This window comes from Salarias fasciatus, chromosome 9 (genome assembly GCF_902148845.1).
Source record: "Salarias fasciatus chromosome 9, fSalaFa1.1, whole genome shotgun sequence".
NCBI classification, from domain to species: Eukaryota; Metazoa; Chordata; class Actinopteri; order Blenniiformes; family Blenniidae; genus Salarias; species Salarias fasciatus.
Window position 1 is genome coordinate 11,119,138 of NC_043753.1, and position 8,855 is coordinate 11,127,992.

An 8,855-nucleotide genomic window follows, 5' to 3' on the forward strand; every position below is an offset into this window, starting at 1 on the left:
GCAAATATGCTGCCCCCGGGGACGAGAGCGCAGCCTCCCAGCAGCCCCCACAGAGCAGGATCAGGCCATCTGCCCGCCTCGCGCATCAATCCCGGCTAGAGGAGACACACTCAGGAGCAATATGGAGAGGCTTTACACACGCACTCACACACACACACACACACACGGTTTGATCTGCCTTTCATCCAGCCAGCAGCAGGCAGGCCACTGAGCCTGTGTGTGTGTGTGTGTGTATGTGTGTGTCCTGCTACTGTCCGCCGTCCCAGAGGAAATCACAACCCGAAGCTGATCAGTCTCGTCTCTTCTTCACCCGGAGAACAACAGGAAGGTTCAGTCCAGCGGATCCATTCAAACCTAAATGACTCGACTCAAAGGTTCCATCAGAGGTGCGAGTCACACAGACGGAACGCCATTGTGATCCTGCTGAGATGAACTGCAAGCCTGGAATCAATGCAACAGGCGATCAATTCTAACACACATTAAAACTAACTGCAAATCCCCCAACAATAAGTTTAAGTTTCCTTGATCTTTTCTGTAGTTTGCTGTTTGGGGCCGAGCGAGGCGCAGATGCACGGAGCGCCGGCGTGGTTATAGTTTATGAGTCCACTCAGCTGAGAGTCTGAGTCCCGTCTGGAGCAAGAGCTCTCCTCCACATCAGACTACATCACGGAGTCTCTGGAGACGGGAGGCCGAGAAACGGTGTGTGTGTGTGTGTCTCACCGCTGACGAGATCAGAAAGTTTGATTCGGCTCAACGTTCCCCTTCCTGACCCCATTCTTGAGGGCCTTGCTCAGGGACCATCAATGAGATTTAAACCTGCAAACCATCCAGGTACAAACTCGCTTCACTGCTGATTTATTAGCTGATTTGTTAGCTGGTTAGCATCCTAACTTCAGCGTCCGACAGTGTTGTTCTCATCATTACAGACTGGACTGCTGTTATGATTTTAACCAGAGGAAGCACGATGAGTCTGAAACTTATAATCTGAGTGACTTCAAGACACTTTGCATGGACTCACACTCATTTTCTGGAAACTCACTCCAATCAAATCTTTTTCCTGACTCCTATTTCTTTAAATCAAACCTTGATCCAGACTTTGTGACAAACCTGAAATGTATTTCCCCTCATAAATCATTGATTTATGCTATGGAGGCTTGTTTTTAGCAGTTTTCAGAAGAAAAATAAAAATCCCTGACTGCATGAAGGGATTTAGGTTCCCACAAAGGGCTGATATTTGGACACACACACACACACACACTGACAGCTATTAGACGATCAATAGAAGCTAATACATCAGTACATTTTACTACTCAGGCTGAGAGAAGAGAAGAGAAGAGAAGAGAAGAGAAGAGAAGAGAAGAGAAGAGAAGACGTAATAAACATTATTAATTAATCACGTCCATCATTGAATTGAATTGTGACCACGCTGATGGGATGCCTCGGCATTATCATTGTTTTGCAGAGAGTAATCGTCTCTTGATTCGACCTCAAGGGGAAATAAATAGAGCAAACCTCAACCATAAAGCCTGTGGCCGCTATCAATAATATCACATTAATATAGAAGTGAATCTGATGGATGGGCCTTCGGAGGCCCTGTTAACTCGCCGCGGGGTTAAGTGTGAAATCAATCCATATAAACAACCCCGGACAATAAAAGAAAGGAAAATTCTTTCATGCTGAAGCATTGAGTCCTAAATCAGCCAATCAGATCGCTGCTAGTAAAACCAGTCTTTTAGCACGGCGCGCTAACAATCTCGGTATTTCAGCTCTGGCAGCTCATTCTCCCTTTTCTCCTTCTGTCTTTCTTTTTGTCTCGGTTTCTCCTCCTCCCCTTTGCTCCTGGACGGCCACAGAGGGGAGGATCCGCTCTTTTCACAGCAGGAACCCTCGCGGCGGCTCGGGGGTCGTATACATGGGAGGGGCAGGCCCACTTTAGGTTGATCTTCACTTGTTCAAGCACCCATATTTTGACTATTTGAAGGGAGAGGGAGGCTATTAAACATTCAGCACGCTGCTGACCCCTGACCTCCAGCGCTGCTCTCCAGCCGTTATTGTAAGCAAACAGAGAGGTCGTGTTACTTCACTGTCTTTCTGCTTTTTTTACAGTCAGTTTTTGCAAATTTTCTGCACTCGTGCAGCATTTCAGCATTTAAAACTACGGTGGCCCGGAGGTTAAAGGTGACATTACAGAGCACAGAGACAAAGAGAAGACACCGTGTCTCCTGTCAGACCCCCGGCTGCTGCCACCACCAGAGCTTTCCTCAAATTAACCCCTGACAATGATCAGCCCGACACACACCAATCTATCTATCTATCTATCTATCTATCTATCTATCTATCTATCTATCTATCCGATCTGACCTGATCTGATCTGGACACACGTGGGGCAGTTGGTGACAGGGTGAGGGCAGATGTCAGTTGCTGCCCTCCATTGTCATTCATTTGGTCCGGTGGGGTTTGTTCGTGTTTTGCAGCCTCTAATCTTTAACAGGCTTTATTAGGGGAGAAAAGCAGCGGGCAGACAGGAGACGGACACAAAAGACCCTCGTCCGTGTTGATGGCACAAACTGCAAGAGGTCAACAAATCTGTACAGTGTTTGCATTGATTCGTACAGAGAAATGATGTATTTGTTTTACCAATTAATGAAAAAACCCAGATGATCTTCCTCCCCTGCTACTTTTTCATCTTCTTGCCTTCATTTGCAGATAATTATAATTAACATCAGCACTGAAGCCTAATCTGTTGTTCAAAAAAATGCAGTTTTAACCAAATTTTAGATGTGTTTATAAAGAAAAACCTGCTAAATTCCAACGTGAAGCAAAAGCAGCATTGTTTTATTAATCCATGCGCTGATTTATTTAGTCAGTAACTGTAAAATGATGGATGATGAACTACAACAAATGATAGCAGTACTGATTTTGGCAGCCTTACAGTTGAGTAGAAACATTAACATACATAATAATTTAAAAGAGAGGACAGAAAATGTTATTCACACACAAAAGGGCTTAAAATAATAATAAAAATAACAATAGTAATAATAATAATAATAATAATAATAATAATAATAATAATAATAATAGTAAGTGATATAAATGTGGCTACAAAACTATTGCTTTCATAACTTGAAGCCACAGAGAAACTCACAACACAGTCATATAAATAGTGATATATTTGCTTAATATTTAAAATTATGATGCACCTATTTAAAAAAGCCTGAACAAAGCAGCAGCAGTGATGAAAGAACAATACAGACCTAAAAGAAAAAAAAAAGGGAATAGAATGTAAAATGTACATTTTTCTGGCCAACATGAAGATTTTTTGAAAAGAAAATGAAATAAAATGTAACATTGTTGTTTAACTTTAGAGTGGAAATCATAAAAAAAAAAAAAACAATAATGCAGTTAAAAATAAATTACCCTTTCAATGATACACCAAATAAATTTTAAGGAGGGATTTTTTTCCCCGTCAGAGCTCACTGTGATTTCTCCAGTCAGTCAGAGGAGAGTTTGAGTTTGAGTTTTAGTTTTAGTGCAGGGAAGCTCAGTTCCAGGGTCGATATTCTGGATTTAGAGCTGTGAAGCCGGCGTAGGGGAAGTTCTGTCCCTTCTTCTGCGAGTCTGAGTCCTCCTGCAGTCCCGGAGACGGGGAAATAACAGTGCTGTCCAAGTTCTGTCTTTCTGAGACAATCACAACAAAAAAAAAAGCACCTTTAAAATCAGGACAATTCAACTTTTTGGCCCAAAAATTATTCCATCACAATCATCTGAAAGCAAAATTACAACATAAATATTTCACATAATAACTTATTTATATTTTGTTTACAATTGGATTATTAAGATGACATTTTATTTGTGAGAATATGTTTAAGTGCAGAATTGATTATTGATAATATTTTGATAGATTAATTATACGAAAAATAAACTTTTGTTACTTTTAGGAGCCAAATATTATTTGTATTATTCTAAATTCTAAGTCACACTCCAGTTTCTGAGTGTACCCTCGTCTTACTTTTGTGCGCCTTGCTGTGGTATCTGAGCTCCTGCTCCTCCTGGAAGGACGCCCCGCACAGCCCGCACGCATGCGGCTTGTCCCGCGCGTGCGTCCGCCGGACGTGGCTGTCGTGCGCCGCGTGCGAGGCGAAGGCCTTCCCGCAGTGTTTACACTTGAAGGGCCGCTCGCCCGAGTGCTGGCGGATGTGAGTGCGCAGGATGCTGGAGGCTGTGAAGGCCTGGAGGAGGAGGAAGAGGAGGAGGAGGAGTAGGAGGAGAGGAGGAGGCGCAGAGGAAGAAGAGGAGGAGAGTAGAGAAAGAGGATGAAGAAGAGAAGGATTTTTCCGTCACATTTTCTCTTGTCAATCAATTCATTTTAGGCTTTTTTTTTTTAAATTTAATAGATAAGTTCAATATATTTTTTATAAGAGAAAGAGAATTTGATATTAAAAATGCAAACTTTTCTATTAAAATGTGTGCACTGATGTAGTTTATTAATGTGCCAGGTAATTTGATTCAAAATAAATTGAGAAATTGTACAAAATCAGCTTAAAAAATAATTTTAAGAAAACTAATGTAGACTTTTTTCAAAGTAATTTAATTATAAGAGAGCAGTGAGCAGTTCACATCTCTAAATTTATAAACGTAAAGTTAACAAAAGGCGAATATTTCATAATTAATTAATTAATGATTAAAGGAAATGTGCATAATTAGTTCGATTTAAAATAAATTTGATTTAATACACTGAAATTTTCCACATAAATAATGCTTACAAAACCTGAAAAACAAAGGTAGGATCCTCTTTGGCCAGTATTTTCTCAGTAAAATATCGCACATGTACCATTTCACACAATGTTTAGGCCTCCAAAACATCTGTTCGAGCTTCAATAGTCCAAACCAGGAAAAATAAAGAAAAAGAATTTTGGTGAGTAAAAAGAGAAGGAGAAGCATCAAAGCTGCTCAGTCCAGGGCCATAAACTAAAGAATGATCTCGCAGGACAAAAGCCTGGATGTACATCTGGAGATCATTTGCATGTAAGTGCGTCCGAGGCGCGTGCCCCCAGCCAGACACATTAATGAGGGGCTCGTGCCAAATGCGCCATGAAATGAGGAGGTCTGAGATGAAATACCTCCGGAGAGGGGCTTATAGAACCAAATAAAGAGAAAAATCTAATAAGATAACCCAAAAGTCACCGAGATTTACCAAACACCCCCAACTTGGTATGAGCAGATACAGGAAAAATACCAATTACTGAATAAAGTCAGCTGTGATGAGTGAAGAAGTCTAAAAATGAAGTCCCAAAAAGTGAATTCTATATTTTCAAGCTTTAAATGACTCTGGAAATGATCTAGCTCCACTAAATGAATTGAAATCCTGTGAGTTCCTCACCTTGTTGCAGTAGACACACTTGTACGGCCTCTCTCCGGAGTGAACACGCATGTGTTTGTTGAGGCTGGATGACTGGGAGAAACTCTTTCCGCACACTGAGCACTGCTCAGGAGGAAAAGACAAAAACACGGACATTACAGCTCGGTCAAGCAGCTGGGAGCTCAGAAAAATACCAATTTAGAGTTTCTGTTCGGTGCTTTTGGGTGATGTGCACGATCTACCCACTGCGCTGCGCAAATATCCTTCTTTGCTATTTCCCAGTGACACGTGAACGCAACATTACCAAGTTCATTGTGAATTTGTAAAAGATTTAAACCAATTTGAAGTTGAATTTGTTTAGAAAAACGCAGAACAGCATGGGAAAGATAAACAGCTGCTTTTTTGTGGCGGTGGTAAAATCAGACATTAGTATTTATAATGATTAATAGCCAGAGACTTTGCGGGAGCTGTCCCTTCAGCACCACGTGCGGAAACAAACGATAGACGCGCTTGTGTGTGTCGAGGAATGCAGCACACGTGCAAACCGGCTCGCGCACCTTGTGGGGTCTGTGCTTCTCGTGCACGTGCAGGATGTGGATGCGCAATCGGTCCCTCTTCTCGAAGGATCTGTTGCAGAGGTGGCAGGGAAACTTCCGGTCGCCCTGATCCACGCAGCGCGTGTACTTCAGGTGCTTGTCTCTGTAGTACTTGTAGGCGAACACCTTCCCGCAGCGGTCACACTTGAAGCCTTCACCCGCATCTGAGGGGAGGAGACCCGTGAGGGGGGAGAGGGTCAGGAGATCAGAGGCGCGTTCACGAGAGGGGAAAGGGTTTCGGACCTTCGGTGGGCGTGAGCGCGCCGCTGTCCTCGCGGGGGTCTTTCAGTGTGAGGGGGATGCCGAGGAACTGCATGTAGCAGTCTCCGTACCACACCAGCAGCTCCTGGCCAGGCCCGATCTCCTTGCAGGCCTCGTAGAAGATCTGACCCTGGATCTGCACCGCCGTCAGGTTCTGCTCCTCCGGGAAGCGCGCGCACTTCACCACCGACATCCAGTTCCCGGATCCTCTGCCGTCCACGAAGTGACTCAGGCGGCCGTTTTCAAACACCTGCAGGGGCAGAGAGAGGAGATCCAGCATCAGGACGGGGGTTCTGAGGGGCGGGCTGGAAGCAACGAAGCACGAATCCTCAGGTCACTGGAGATTTTCAGTATTATACCAGTAATTCCTTCAAATATGTAAATATCTTCAAACCAAAGAACTATTTAGTGTAAAAACATTTACTTGCTACAATAAGCCCACAATTTACAGTAATATTCAAACATTTAACCATTTTTCTTGTTTTACAGGTTAATTTCTAAATTGTCTCTTTTTTGCGCAAACAACACTTTTATTGTGCGTTTTGGTCTTTGAATAAAGAGGATTTCTACATCTAATCAAATGTCTGGGGTTGTGAAGATATGAAATAAAACATATAAGTGATCAGAAGTAAAGAAAAACTACGTATTAATGTATTAATACTTTGGCCATTTGTTGCAGTCTTCATTCCACTTTATTTGCTTTTGTTCTGTTTTGCAGAACCCATCCATCCCCACGTTTCTTTTTATTGTTTGTGTACAAATTTTTTTTATGCTTTTAATATCATCTTTAACAAAACACTTAAGAGTTGAATCCAATGTCCAAGGGTGCTTTATGAATTAAAGTTTTATTTGAGAATATTTTTACAATAACTGGAGCAACGAAGAAAAAAGATTGCAAATATAAATCCACTAAATGATTTTGGTGTGCTTGTAGTCTTTTCTTCTAATTTTACTTACAGTCTACACCGTGTAGTCTATATACGCGTGAATTCAAAGTTAGAAAATATATTTTTGGCTTTTATTTGTTTATCATAATGTCGTTTTTTATTCATTAACTGTCTACGAAATTGGGTTTATTCGATTCGTTTTTTTCTTCTTCAAGAAAATCAAATTGACAACTAGCTCAAATCTTTAGTTCTTTTAGACACTATTAACATTATTCAGTGACGCTGCTTGTGCCTATAATACCACCCTAAATTTTTGTTTCTTTTACCAAGAAAAAAAGCCTTTTCAGTAGATTTGGTTAACAACATTCTTCATTAATTACCTCACAATTCGTATTTAATATAAATGAATTCTGCATACATTAAAGCACTGAATGGTTTAAAAGCAAATGATATGTAAGAATATTTTGAATTACGCACAGTTAATTCAGACATTACATTTTTTGGTAGTATTTCAGCCTCTGTAATTTAAAGTTACTTGCAGGAATAACTTTCCATTTTTACCTCCCACATCAAGGTGTTGTCATCGTAGGTTTTGATCTCGCTGGTGTTGACCAGTTTCCCCTGGAAGGGTCCGAAGCGCGTGCCTTTGGGAATGTTGTTTTTCTCGGTGAACACTCCGCACTGTGCAGCTTTTCCCCAGACGGCCTGGAGGATGGTTAACCCTGCAGGACGGAGGCAGTCAGGTCAACACTGCGGGCAGTTTATTTCATTCATAAGAAAACATGCTGGATTATTTACCTTCTGGAAGCTCGAGTGTTTCCTTATCCAGTTGGAAAATGTGGGAATCAGACACTGGAATGAAAACGAATCATAGGAATTGTTTCAGTTTACTTTTGTGAATGTTTTTTTGAATTATTTTTATGCATCTAATAATTTCATATTCACACTGACTGCATTGCATTTGGACAATATTTAGGCTGAGAAACAATTCTGTTGTTGCGTCGTGCGTAAAAGGCGCACCAAGGACAATAAAGCGCATTTCTTTTGGATACTTTCAATCTTAAATGTTCCGTTTTAAATTTCCTGACATTTATGAATGGATGGCAAAGACCCACCTGAGTGTTCCGGCAGGACCAGCCCTGATAGCGCGTGGCCCACGCTGCGCTCGTGGCCGCTGGAGTATCCGTACAGCACCGTGAACAGGTCGTCCTCGCTGAAGTTGTAAGTCGCGCACTTCTTCTCCGGGGACTGCTCCGCTCCTCTCAGCCGGAACAAAGTGTCCTTGAGCGGCGTGTTGCCGGAGGAAGAGGCGGACGGGGACCTGTCGGTGGACGGGCTGCTGAAGTCCGAGGACAGCGGGGCGGCGGCGTGCTCGGTGACCACGGCGGCCAGCTCCTCCGGCTTGGCGCACGGAGGCTGTCCCGGCAGCACGTGGCTGACGTACGGGATGCTGCCCGAGGCGCTCAGCACGTGCTCGTGGAGCACCGAGGCGCCCTGTCCGAAGAAAGGAGGCGCGCCCCCGTGCAGGGGGAGCGGCAGGGCCGCGTGGTGCGTCTCCGACACCAGGCGGCCCAGAGACTTGAGCGGGTGCAGGAGGCTGTGCGTCCGCGGGAAGAAGTCCACGTAGGGATGCGGACCGGGGAACGGGGCCGGGAAGAAGCCGCGCGCGGGGCTGGCCTTCAGGAGGCTGGAGGCGGCGGGGAAGCTCTTATCCTTCAGGATAACGGGGATGCTGGCGAGGGACAGCGACAT

At 43.4% G+C, this 8,855-nt stretch overlaps 1 protein-coding gene across 1 annotated transcript; it reads right to left on the reverse strand.

Moving 5' to 3' along the window:
- Positions 1-3,541: 3,541 nt before the first annotated feature.
- On the reverse strand, positions 3,542-8,855 carry prdm14 (PR domain containing 14). Its single transcript, XM_030100036.1, has 8 exons — positions 8,219-8,855; positions 7,902-7,955; positions 7,665-7,825; positions 6,199-6,466; positions 5,917-6,119; positions 5,381-5,482; positions 4,010-4,229; positions 3,542-3,678 (listed from the first exon to the last, which is right to left on the reverse strand). Exons 1-8 carry the CDS (start codon positions 8,853-8,855, stop codon positions 3,542-3,544), a joined length of 1,782 nt encoding a protein of 593 aa, XP_029955896.1.

What these genes read in the sequence shown, in the direction of transcription:
- prdm14 (XM_030100036.1), bottom strand. Translation starts at nt 8,855, where the DNA reads ATGTCGCTGTCCCTCGCCAGCATCCCCGTTATCCTGAAGGATAAGAGC. An exon ending in GGTCCTGCCGGAACACTCAG is followed by an intron (nt 7,956 to 8,218) that starts GTGGGTCTTTGC and finishes TTTTCATTCCAG; the next exon opens with TGTCTGATTCCCACATTTTC. An exon ending in CCACAGCAAGGCGCACAAAA is followed by an intron (nt 3,679 to 4,009) that starts GTAAGACGAGGG and finishes TGATTGTCTCAG; the next exon opens with AAAGACAGAACTTGGACAGC.